The sequence below is a fragment of the Anomaloglossus baeobatrachus genome, chromosome 3 (genome assembly GCF_048569485.1).
Source record: "Anomaloglossus baeobatrachus isolate aAnoBae1 chromosome 3, aAnoBae1.hap1, whole genome shotgun sequence".
Classification (NCBI taxonomy): Eukaryota; Metazoa; Chordata; class Amphibia; order Anura; family Aromobatidae; genus Anomaloglossus; species Anomaloglossus baeobatrachus.
In genome coordinates, this window is record NC_134355.1 from 38850551 (window position 1) to 38863931 (window position 13381).

General features: G+C 48.6%; 1 protein-coding gene across 1 annotated transcript in view; it reads right to left on the bottom strand.

Annotated features, from left to right (window-relative positions):
- KCTD3 (potassium channel tetramerization domain containing 3) overlaps window positions 1-13381 on the bottom strand; it is a 148338-nt gene that overhangs the window by 100213 nt on the left and 34744 nt on the right. Inside the window, exon 7 of the mRNA XM_075339133.1 lies at window positions 10252-10386. Within this exon, the coding sequence (XP_075195248.1) occupies window positions 10252-10386 (135 nt within the window). The remainder of the gene's footprint in view (window positions 1-10251; window positions 10387-13381) is intronic.

Sequence of the window (13381 nt, forward strand, 5' to 3'; positions counted from 1 at the left end):
ATGGGGCTATTGGAAGTGACACTCTCACTAAATCATAAAGTCTCTTAAGTAGAAAATGCCAGCCATACTTAATAACCGGAGTTTTGCTCAAACACGCCAATGTCTACAAGTGCGGCTCTTGCAAACATCGCTTCTGCATTTATCCTCTGCTCTAAATGCTGGAATAAAAAAACTAAAAAAGCCTAAATCTGTTGCAGAAATGTCAGGGAGGGATGTGATCTCTTCATTAGGCTCCCTCGTTTGCTGCCAGCGGTGCCCGCATTTTGCTAGAAAGGATTGTTATTAGGAGTCACAAGTGCAATGTGCAGATTGGAGGCGTCTGTGGGTGGCGGGGGGCGCCCAACTCATGGAGGGAGCGGTGATCTCTCCCCTGGAAGTAAAGCGTCTGATGACAGAGACGGCAGCGCTGGAGGCCTGTGCTCTGTATACAAATGCTTCATTGCCTCCCGCTGTACATATGCTCTGTTTATACACCCAGCGGGGGCAGCCGCACACTGCCGGCAAGTTAATGATCTCCAATGATCAGGCCTTACAGATATGGCACGGATAATCCAGACGTCTCCGGGAGAGAAGCGGTGTATACAAATAAGATCTTACATGTGCTCATAGTTCCCATAGCGTTCAAATGACATCTTTTGGTCGATTTCTAACTTTTTTTGTAACTATATACGGAGGAGTTATTTTTTTTTTTCCAGAAGATGTTTACATTAGAAAACTCATGGTTTTTCACCACCTCAAAAAGTATAAAAAAAAAAAAAAACAAACTAGTGTCATTGCAAAAAAAAAAGAGAATTTTGTTTACTTACCGTAAATTCTTTTTCTTATAGTTCCGTAATGGGAGACCCAGACCATGGGTGCATAGCTTCTGCCTCCGGAGGACACACAAAGTACTACACTAAAAAAGTGTAGCTCCTCCCTCTGAGCATATACACCCCCTGGATAACCAAATATAGCCAGTTTAGTGCAAAAGCTGAAGGAGAGTAGCCACCCACAAGTAGAGATAGAGCAAGAACCGGAACAACCGGAACCTCTGTCTACAACAACAGCCGGTGATAACACGCGGAACAAGAAACTGCCAACAGGCAACAGGGAGGGTGCTGGGTCTCCTATTACGGAACTATAAGAAAAAGAATTTACGTTAAGTAAACAAAATTCTCTTTTTCTTCATCGTTCCTATGGGAGACCCAGACCATGGGACGTCTCAAAGCAGTCCATGGGTGGGAAATAAACAGAAAAACTGAGAAGTAGGCGAAACCTAACTTTGCAAATGGGCGACAGCCGCCTGAAGGGTGCGTCTGCCCAAGCTCGCATCTGCCGAAGCATGAGCATGCACTTGGTAGTGCTTCGAAAAGGCATGCAGACTAGTCCAAGTGGCAGTCTGACAGACCTGCTGAGCCGTAGCCTGGTGCCTGAAACCCAAGAGGCACCGACAGCTCTGGTCGAGTGTGCCTTGATCCCCGGCGGGGGAGGCACTCGAGTACACTGGTAGGCATCGGAAATGGCCGACTCAATCCAACGAGCTAGGGTCGGCTTAGAAGCCGAGAGGCCCTTACGCCGACCTGTGGTCAGCACAAAAAGAGAGGTGCACCGCCTAAGAACAGCGGTGCGAGACACATAGATCTGGAGCGCCCGCACCAGATCCAGAGTATGCAACGCTTTTTCAAAGCGATGAACAGGAGCCGGACAAAAGGAAGGCAGGGAAATGTCCTGGTTAAGGTGGAAGGAGAAACCACCTTAGGGAGGAAGTCCGGAGTCGGACGGAGAACCACCTTGTTTTGATGAAAAACCAAAAAAGGTGACTCCGAAGAGAGTGCAGCCAAATCAGAGACTCTCCGGAGGGAAGTTATGGCCACTAGAAAGACCACTTTCTGTGAAAGACGAGACAAAGAAACCTCCCTAAGAGGCTCAAAGGGGGGTTTCTGGAAGCCGTGAGGACCAGATTAAAGGTCCCAGGGATCCAAAGACCGCCGGTAAGGCAGCATGATGTGAGATGCGTCCTGTATGAAGGAGCGCACCTGAGCCAGCCGGGCGATACGCCGCTGGAACAACACTGGCAGAGCCGAGACCTGTCCCTTGAGGGAATTGAGAGATAGTCCTAGCTGCAGACCGGACTGTAGAAGGGACAGGAGGGTCGGCAAGGAAAAAGGCCAAGAAGCATGGCCGGAAGGGTGACACCAGGACAGGAAAATTCTTCAGGTCCTGTGATAGATTTTGGCCAAGGAATACTTCCGAGCCCGAGTCATAGTGGAGATGACTTCAGGAGGGAAACCAGAAGTCGTCAAGATCCAGGACTCAAGAGCCACGCCGTCAATCTGAGAGCCGCAGAATTCTGGCGGAAAGACGGACCTTGTGAGAGAAGGTCTGGACGGTCCGGGAGATGCCACAGCACCTCAACGGACAGATGGAGCAGGTCAGGGTACCAAGCTCGCCTGGGCCAGTCTGGAGCAATGAGAATGACCCGACGGCCCTCCATTCTGATCTTGCGCAGGACTCTGGGCAAGAGCTAGAGGGGGAAACACGTAAGACAGACGAAACTGGGACCAATCTTGAACCAGCGCGTCTGCTGCAAAGGCCTGAGGATCGTGGGAGCGAAGATCCACTTCCGGAGTGCCCCAAGTGCGGCAGATTGACCGAAACACTGCCGGATGCAGAGCCCACTCGCCGCTGTCCACGGTTTGACGGCTGAGATAATCTGCCTCCCAGTTTTCCACGCCTGGGTTGTGGATTGCGGATGTGGTGGACCTGGAATCCTCCGTCCACTGAAGGATGCGTTGAACCTCCAACGTTGCCAGGCGGCTGAGTGTCACGCTCTGGTGGTTGATGTAGGCAACCGCTGTGGCGTGTCTGACTGGACTCGAATGTGCTTGCCCGCCAACTTGGTGAAAGGCCAAGAGAGCTAGAAGCACAGCTCTGATTTCCAGCACATTGATCGACAGGGCTGATTCGGACGGAGTCCAAGTGCCCTGCGCTCTGTGGTGGAGATATACTGCTCCCCAGCCGGATAGACTGGCATCCGTGGTGAGGATCACCCAGGACGGGGCCAGGAAGGAGCGTCCCTGAAGAGAGAGGGGCCGAAGCCACCACTGAAGGGAGCCCCTGGTCTGTGGCGACAGAGCCACTAACCTGTGCAAGGAGGAAGTCCGCTTGTCCCAACAGCGGAGAATGTCCAGCTGCAGGGGACGCAGATGGAACTGGGCAAGGGAACCGCTTCCATTGACGCCACCATCTGACCCAGCACCTGCATTAGGTGCCTGATGGAATGACGGCGGGGCCTCAGCAAAGAGCGCACCGCTAGTGAAGGGACTGCTGTTTGACTAAGGGCAGCTTCACAAGTGCCGGCAGAGTCTCGAATTGCATCCCTAGGTACGTGAGCTTTTGGGTCGGAGTCAGAGTGGACTTGGGAAAAAGACAAGCCACCCGAATTGGACTAGAGTGGCGAGAGTGAGCGAAGCACTCCGCACTGGATGAAGCCTTAACCAGAAGGCTGTCCAGGAAAAGGGATGCCAACCCTTGGAGGTGCAGAACCGCAACCACAGTTGCCATGACCCTGATGAATACTCGAGGGGCCGTGGCTAACCCGAAGGGAAGAGCCACGAATCGGAAATGTTCCTCTCCGATTGCAAAACGTAGCCAACGCTGGTGTGAAACTGCAATTGGCACATGCAGATAGGCATCTCTGATGTCGAGGATGCAAGGAATCTCCTTGGGTCATTGAGGCAATGGCTGATCGCAGAGACTCCATGCGAAAATGCCGCACCTGAACATGCTTGTTGAGAAGCCTGAGATCCAGGATGGGCCGGAAGGAACCGTCCCTTTAGGGGACTAGGAAGAGATTTGAGTAGAAACCTCTGAACCGTTCCCAGGCGGGAACCGGTACAATTACTCCGTTGGCCTGCAAGGATGCCACGGCCTGAGAGAAGGTGGCGGCCTTGAAGCAGGGGGGAGTTGACAGAAAAAATCTGTTTGGCGGGCTGGATAGAATTCTATCCTGTAGCCGTGGGAGATGATATCCCGCACCCACTGATCGGAGACATGTTGAAACCACATGTCGCCAAGCGGGAGAGCCTGCTACCGACCAAGGACGTTGCTGGCGCGGCCAGATAGTCAAGAGGAGGCTGCCTTAGTGGCAGCAGCTCCTGCGGTCTTCTGAGGACGCGGCTTCGTGCGCCAGTTGGGTTTTTGGTCCTTGGCTGAGTTAGTGGACGAGGCCGAGGGCTTAGAGAACGACCAGTTGGAGGAACGAAAGGAACGAAACCTCGACTGGTTCCTGCCCTGGACAGGTTCCTGGATTTGGTTTGTGGCATGGAAGTACTCTTCCCGCCAGTAGCTTCCTGAATAATTTCATCCAGTTGTTCACCGAACAGCCTGGGCCCAGCAAATGGGAACCCAGCAAGGTACTTCTTGGAAGAAGCGTCTGCCTTCCATTCTCGAAGCCACAAGATCCTGTGGATAGCGAGAGAATTGGCCGAAGCCACCGCAGTGTGGAGCCTCCTGCATGGCAGACCTGGCATAGGATGAAAAGGCTGAAGCCTGGAAGTTAAGGCAACCATCTCGGGCATAGAGTCCCTGGTGAGGGAATGCATCTCCTCTAGAGAAGCAGAGATGGCTTTGAAAACCCACACTGCTGCAAAAGATGGGGACAACGAGCCCCCTGCCGCTGAATATACAGATGGCGGTCAGTGGAATCCTTAAGAGAGTTGCCATCAGCCACTGATACAACTTTCTGGGCTGAGAGTCTAGATACCGGAGGGTCTACCTTTGGTGAATGAGCCCACTCCTTGACCACCTCTGGTGGAAACGGAAAACGGTCATCAGAACCACGCTTTGGGAAGCGTCTGTCAGGACAGGCTCTGGGCTTGGTCACAGTGGCCTGAAAACTGGAGTGGTTAAGGAACATACTCCTTGTTCTCTTAGGCAAGGTATACTGATGCTTTTCTGACAGAGAGGGGTGCTCCCCTGATACAGGCGGATTGAGGTCCAGTACAAAATTAATGGACGCAATCAAATCACTAGCATCTGCGTCACTTTCGGACAGATCAATGGGGTACATGGAGGTAGCGTCCGAGCCCCCAGTAAAGGCATCCTCCTTGTCCTGCGAGTCAGCTCGTGAATCAGAGCCGCGGGACGAAGAAGGAGAGGGGACCCTGCGTTTCCATTTTAGGAGGACGGGGTCTAAGCCAGATGAAGAATCCTCTGTGAGCTTTGCTGAGCGAGCCGTAGCAGCAGACGCGCCCTGAGAAGGGGGCTGATGCATGCTCAGCAGTGTCCGGGACATCTGTCCCCTGGAGAGAGGGATTCTACCCAAGCCGGGGGCTCAGCCACCGGAGCCGGAGCAGCCGGAGGGACCACTGGGGATGAGCCTCCAGGCTGAGGCACCACCATGTTAGAGCAGGCATCACAATGTGGTTATGTGCTCAGTACAGGCAGTACGAGCTTACATGCAGTGCATATTAAGTACAGCCTTGCAGCCTTGCTCCTAGTGTGAGACATGCTGCTGAAGTGGGGGCTCTGAGCCAGAATGACCCCCAGCAGAGTATATACGCAGAGTATATAAGCAGGTCCACAACCGGAGGTTGTGGCTTTCCAGACCGTTTGACATTGGGACATCTCTGTGCCCTCCAGATCCCACAGCCCGGACCCCCAGAGAGATGGCCAGCGCCGATCGCTGTCACAATTGTGGTTATGCAGACATGCATAAGAACGCTGATAAAATGGCGCCGGAGCGAGGAGAGGGGGCGGGGCCTACTCTAAGAGCGGGATCCGGAGGGCCAAGGAGATATATAGGGGAGGGAATATTACCCCAGAGAGGAGTGTCCCTCCCCTGTGCCGAACAGCCGCTGGGCGGAGCCGCACTGTCCCTCTGCATGATTGGCATGCAGGGGCAGTGAAAGCGAAACTAGGCCTTAGGCGAAGCCGGGGCCTAAATTTAACGATGCGGCCGGCGAGCAGGCACCATCGGCGCGGTTCTCAGGTAAAAACCAGAGAACCGGCCGGAAATGTCACAATAGATACACAGCACACTCTCCCCAACAATAAAGTACAAGGGACCCCCGATAATAACGTCTCAGATACTTAGCTTGTGAGACGCAGGGCCAGGTCCCTGAGGGATGAGTGCTCCGTCCAGCAGGATCCTGAAAGGGCTGCGGATGGAGACCGGTCTCCTGCAAGGCAGGAAGAACCGTGCTGGCTCCCACTTCAAGCCAGAGCCCGAGGGATGGTGAAGGAGCGCGGCATGTAAGGCTCCAGCCCTGAAATCAACCTTAACAAAAGCGCCGACACAGTGGGGTGAGAAGGGACATGCCGGGAGTCCAGGCTTGGACCCGCTTTTCTTCAAACTCTTTCCAAAAATCAAAATCAGATGAGAATGCATGTGTGGATGTATGCCTCCTGAACACAAAGCATTGAACTGGCTATATTTGGTTATCCAGGGGGTGTATATGCTCGGAGGGAGGGGCTACACTTTTTAGTGTAGTACTTTGTGTGTCCTCCGGAGGCAGAAGCTATACACCCATGGTCTGGGTCTCCCATAGGAACGATGAAGAAAAAAACCACGCAAGACATGTTTCTATAGGGGATGAATGGCTAGACATCCATCCTGACTGCAGCCGCTGTCAGACGCCTACCCTATGATCACATGCACCATAATCGCAGACATAGCCTAAGGCTACTTTCACACTTGCGTTGTTTTCCTTCCGTTACAATCCGCCATTTTGGAAAACAGCGGAATCCGTTAACGGATTCCGCTGTTTCCCATAGACTTGTATGGTTGACGGATTGTGCCAAAAGGACCTGCGTTGCTTCCGCTGGGCGACGCCCCGTTGGCTTCCGCCCAGCGGGAGGAACGCAGCATGTAACGTTGTTTTGAGCAGTGGAATCCTCAGGATTTCACTGCGCATGCTCTTTTTTTTTTTTTTTTTTTTTTAAAATCACAAACTTTATTTTGTCTTGCGGTGGCCGAATGTTCAGCTGAGCGCCTGCCCACCAGCATGCCCGGCCGCCAGCAAGTGAGAGCGCTCAGCTGAGCGCCCGCCCGCCGGCATGCCCGGCCGCCGGCAAGTGACAGCGCTCAGCTGAGCGACCGGCCGCTGGCTATTGAGAGCGATCAGCTGATCGTTCACAATAGTTAAAACTGTAAAGAAGAAAAAAAAAGAAAAAGCTTTCCGTTGTTTTGTACGATCCATAGCATCAGTTGTGCCACTATATGCAATGCATCCGTCACACAACGCAATGCTACGGAAGCCGTCCAATGCAAGTGTGAAACTAGCGTAAGAAGGTTGGCCGGTGCCACCAAAACCAAATTCTTAATTTCTGTCTAGAAGTACGATGGTAGCGGATAGAATACTTTATTCAATATGACCCTATTAAGCATACTTAAAGGGAACCTGTCAGGTGTAATATGCACCCAGAACCACGAGCAGTTCTGGGTGCATATTGCTAATCCCTGCCTATAGGAGCATAGATAAAGGGATCTTTAAAAAAAAGTATTTCTAAAGATCCTTTATGATAAGGTAATGAGCGCAGGGACTAGTAACAAGGGCGTTAGTTCCCCCGACTAGTCCACTCTCTTAGCATGTTAACACATCCCTGCTATTCATTGTCCAGTGTGATCATGCGCAGTGACCCTAAACCTGCCGTCTGAAGCGGTGACAACGGACACAGGTACGCAAGTCACCGCTAATGACGCTGGGCAATTAATGGCATTTCAGTATACCCACAGGGGTGTGCTTACATGCTAAGAGGGAGGACTAGAAGGGGGGAAATAACAGCTTTGTGACTAGTCCCTGCACTCATTAGCATATCATAAAGGATCTTTAGAAATACTTTTTCTAAAGATCTCTTAATACAACTATACACAGGATCAGTTAGGCAGGGATTAGCAATATGCACCCAGAACTGCTCATGGTTCTGAGTACATATTGCATCTGACAGGTTCACTTTAATGGGCAATAATATTTCAAGGGCATCTGTCAGCACACATCTACATATGGAAGTAGTTGTATGGCTGTGAAGGCTCTTGTACCACAATACAAAATGATACCTTTTTTGTAGAGATACGATGCCCCAACCATGAGAAATCTACGTTAGAAAATATATGCAAATAGAGTGGGGTGTCAGGATTAAGCAGTACAAAAGGCACTGACACGCCCCTAATGCACTTCCAATCTGATTTGCATATTATTTCTAGGCTAGATTTCTCATGATTGGAACATCAGATTTCATACAAAAAAAGTGTCATTTATATTAAGGGACAAGTGTTAAGGGGGCTTTAAACGCAACGATATCACTAACGATATGTCGTTGGGGTCACGGAATTCGTGACACACATCCGGCCTCGTTAGCGACGTCGTTTCGTATGAAACGTACGAACGACCGCTAACGATCAAAATTAATCACCAAATCATTGATCATTGACACGTCGTTCTAATCGTTCTAATCTCAAATATCGTTGCTGTTTCAGGACGCAAGCTGTTCGTCGTTCATGAGGCAGCACACATCGCTATGTGTGACACCCCGGGAACGAGGAACAACATCTTACCTGCGTCCTCCGGCAACGAGGTGGACGTCACTTTCTTTCGGCTGCTCTCCGCCCCTCCGCCTCTATTGGACAGCTGCCGTGTGACGTCGCTGTGACGCCGCACAAATCGCCCCCTTAGAAAGGAGGCGGGTCGCCGGCCACAGCGACGTCGCTAGGCAGGTACGTACATGTGACGGGTCCTAGCGATATTGTGCGCCACAGGCAGCGATTTGCCCACGACTCACAACCGACGGGGGCGGGTGCTTTCACCAGCGACATCGCTAGCGATGCCGCTGTGTGTAAAGCAGCCTTTATGGTCAGGAGACCGCAAAAGATCTTGCAAAAATCCCTTAAAAAATGTTGATGATAAACACACAAGAGTAGTTGGAAACTTAGCTGGTTGCAATCCACTAACTACACAAACACAACTAGAAATAGCGGTGGAGCGTTCCTAACCAACCTATACGCCTCGTCACCGCCGGAGAACTAGCTAACCTCAAAGATGGAATGAGGAATCCTAACTTGCCTGAGAACAGCCCCAAAGGAAAGTCAAAGCCCCCAACATATAATGACGGTGATGTAAGAAAAAACAACACACAGATGGTAGACATAGAAATAAGCAAAGTGAGGCCCTGCTAGCTAGATACAAAAGTATATGATAGATTGCTGGTTGCAGCTAGTTAAAACCCTGAATAATATCAACACCTGATAATTAAAAATTCCCTTAAAGATCACACGATCTTCCTCCCACTATATCAGGAACTCTTGTGCAAATACATTTAAATAGAAAATGCAAATATAATAGTAAAGATCATAACTACAAAACACAGGAGATACAAAAATACAAAACTCTTGATCAAACAGGGAGTAAAAACTACTTTTCTTGCTGTCAATAAGTCGCCCTCCGAAAAGCAGGAAGAGCACTTATTCACTTGCAAGAAACAAAAAGGGAATATTCTCAAACACAGATTTAGAAAAAGATATAGATTAAGCAGAAACGCCTTTCAGTGTAAATTCAGCTTCTAATTCTAATTCTAGAACAAAATACTTATCAGGCATAGCTGCAGACTCAGGATGACATGGGAACAAAACCGATGCAAAGGAACGAAAAAGGTTACACAGAGACCTCCTTCCTATATCCCCCCAGGCTGGACTCCATAGGCTTCCTGAAACAGCAATCATCTCCCACACCTGTCTGAGCGACAGATGCAGAATCAGACTCACTACCAGCACTATCCACCAGAGGGAGTCCAGAAACACTCCTGGGAACAGCACCATCTCTGATAATATTCACAACAGACAAGTGCCTATACAGCCGTACCACTATATGTAAAAAATGAGCTGGCATGTAGCATTTAAATATTATAAGATGCCAAATACTGTATGAATTAACCAAAAGGAGTTAGACGATGAAAGCATAGTCTACTGTGCTATTTTGATGGGGAGAAGATACCCCTGCTAAAAGGGTCACAGCAAGTCCAGAACTGAGGACTCCCGTCGGTAGGGAATCCATGGGCTACAGAGTTCATCGGCTATGGATAGAAACCATTGAAGGAAACAGCAAAGGAGGCAAGACCCACACAAAACATAACCATGACGTGTTGCAAGTGACTTGCAGTCACAATGTAACTTACAATGAGCTCTAACATTACTTTTTTGCCCCCTAGAATGACTCCACTTGCATTCTGGATAACATGGGGAAGGCAAAAAGAAGGAAGAAAAGGAAAAGTCCTCACCAAGTTTCACAATTGCTTCTACTCCGGAGAGCGTGGGCTGTACAGCGTTCCCTTGGACAGACACCTCACATGGTCTTGTCAATTTATTTTCAGCGGAGGACGAAGCTTCACACTTTAGCTTCCTGCTGGGAATAGCTGGAGAAAGAATCGCAATATAACATTAGAATATTGTTCTTACCATAATCACCTTTTTTGGCACAAAATTATAATTTCTTTATTCAATGTGGTTACCCCGTAAAACATTTCCATACCAAAGGGCCTCCCAAAACTGCTCTATGATATTCTGCAGGGACACCAAGTGTGTTGGGCACCAAGTAGTGCCATACTGCCAAAATTTCTAACTTTTATATACAAAAACGTTCTGCAGTGTCGCTGAGCGTTCATGGTGGAGTAGGCGATGGCTGAGCATTCATGGTGGAGTAGGTGATGGCTGAGCGTTCATGGTGGAGTTGGCGATGGCTGAGCGTTCATGGTGGAGTTGGCGATGGCTGAGTGTTCATTGTGGAGTTGGCGATGGCTGAGCGTTCATGGTGGAGTTGGCGATGGCTGAGCATTCATTGTGGAGTAGGTAATGGCTGAGAGTTCATAGTGGAGTAGGTGATAGCTGAGGTTTCATCGTGGATTAGGTGATGGCTGAACGTTCATGGTGGAGTAGACGATGGCTGAGCGTTCATTGTGGAGTAGACGATGGCTGAGCGTTTATGGTGGAGTAGGTGATGGCTAAGCGTTCATGGTAGAGTAAGCGATGGCTGAGCGTTCAATGTGGAGTAGGTGATGGCCGAGCGTTCATAGTGGTGTACGCGATGGCCGAGCGTTCATGGTGGAGTAGGCGATGGCCGAGCGTTCATGGTGGCGTAAACGATGGCTGAGCGTTCATGGTAGAGCAGGTGATGGCTGAGCGTTCATGGTAGAGTAGGCGATGTCACTGACATCATTCAGAACTACATGATTGGATGCTTGACTGTGCTGTCACTCATCCGCACCTTGCGGTAGCACCACGAACTGAGGTATAGTGATTGCACGGGCGTCTGTTAATTAGGTATTATTGAATGCACATTTTCTTGGCTCCATTCTATCTTGCCTCTTTTACCTCACCACTCCCTGAGGAAGCTCAAGTGAAACGCGTGCTTGAAGACACATAGCTTTAATGATTTACATGAACAACTTCGATCTATATGAAGGTTTTTATGCCCCGTATTTCTCATTCTGTCATTTGACTTCTGCCTATACCGGCTTGTGTTGGTGGATTATTAGACTCCCTCCATATATTCTGATACTTAAGAATGACTTTTTTCATTTCATATTTTTGTTGTTATTGGCCATACTAAAACACTTTGCATCATGACCCATTGGGCTATTACATAATATCTGTCATTGCTATATTCTCCCACCTCTTGGTGCTTCACTCTATGTGTGTGTGCTTTTTATGTCTATTAGAGGTTTTACATCCAGCCAATTAATTATTTTAGTAGGATTTTTTGCATGTGCATCTATGTTATGTTGGTTGTAAAAAGGCATATAGGGTTCCCCATTTATAACTTATACAATGAATATGACTTAATGGTTGGATAAGACCTTTAACCCCTTAGCAACGACCACTGTGGATGTACGGTCTCTTTGCCCTATCCCTGTTAGGAGTTGTGCCAAGTCTATGTAGGACAGGTAGCGGCTGTGTTACGTAAACCCGGGAACTATCTCAGATCACATCTATTTACATATATTATTATTATTTATTATTATTATAGCGCCATTTATTCCATGGCGCTTTACATGTGAAAGGGGTGTACAAAATAGGGACAAGTACAATTATCAAACAATACAAAACACAGACTGGTACAGGAGGACAGAGGACCCTGCCCGCGAGGGCTCAGTCTACATACAATGATGTACAAGACTTCAAGCTCTCCGCCTTCATTTTACGTGTTGCGATGCTATGGTGCACCCAGATTAATTTTTCATCCACTGCATTTCCCCCAAAAAGTTAATAAAAAGTGATAAAAATGTTGTTTATAGTCTAAAATGGTATCAATATAAAATGTCAGCTTGACGCCGAAAAATGACAAACCCTCATAAAAGTCCATCGAAGCGAAAATAAAGAAGCTACGGGTCTCAAAAATTGTCAACACAAACTTAATTTTCTTTTTCAAAATTCCAATTTTTTTTTTATGCCAATTTAAAAAATATATGTTTGGTATCAGTGAAATCGAGCTGACCTGGAGAACCATTTTATTTTACAGCACAATAAATCTTGTAAAAAACAAAACCCAAAGAAAAATGGTGAAACTACTTTATTTTTCCACCATTTCAATTTTTTTCCCCCATTTTTTCAGTTCGTTGTTTGGTAAAATGAATGCTGTCACTTAAAACTACAACTCATCCCGACAAAAAAAAATAAAAAATAAATAAAACAAACAACTATGTCAAAGGGAAATAATTTCTCAGTTGCTTCAATGGGAGACACAGGAACCATGGGTGTAGACTGCTGACACTAGGAATTACAAAATTCGGCTCATCCCTTGTAGAAGGAACCCACCTGCGGACATCGGACTACAGCAAGTCTATGTTAGTGTCACGTAGGAGGCAGACACAGGCCAGAGGCCCAGAACTACTTTACTTTTGTTTTTTATTCTAAATCTTGCCAGTTAGATTGATAAACCGATAGGAATGGCCTCATGTTCACACCACCTAAGATGAAGAGCACAGTGCTGAAAGGGTCACACTCTCCTCTCTGGTCTGGTTGACAGTATATTATTCCCTAACGCAACTTTGTTCCGGAGACCCGGCAGTCAGTCCCTCCCCTTGTCTCCTGCACCCCCGAAGAGTGGCATGGAAAGAAAACGGATGTAAGGGTTCTAGCGAAGATCCAGGAACTCTAGTAAATAGCCTCCTCGAGAGAGATGAGTAGGGCACACTACGTTCTGGCACCCTCATTTCTCCTGCGTTGTGCTGGACGCTTTGCTCCAATCCCCAGCCCTCGTTGTGCAGACACTCCACCCAATATGACTTGGGTTGGGTGGCGGAGGGGTTTTCAAGACAAAATTTAGTACCTGGCTTCTATTGTGGTCTAGCTGCCTCCCATCATGCAAAGCCTCTATCCCCTCTCTTGCACAGATCAAAGTTGCGTGCTTTT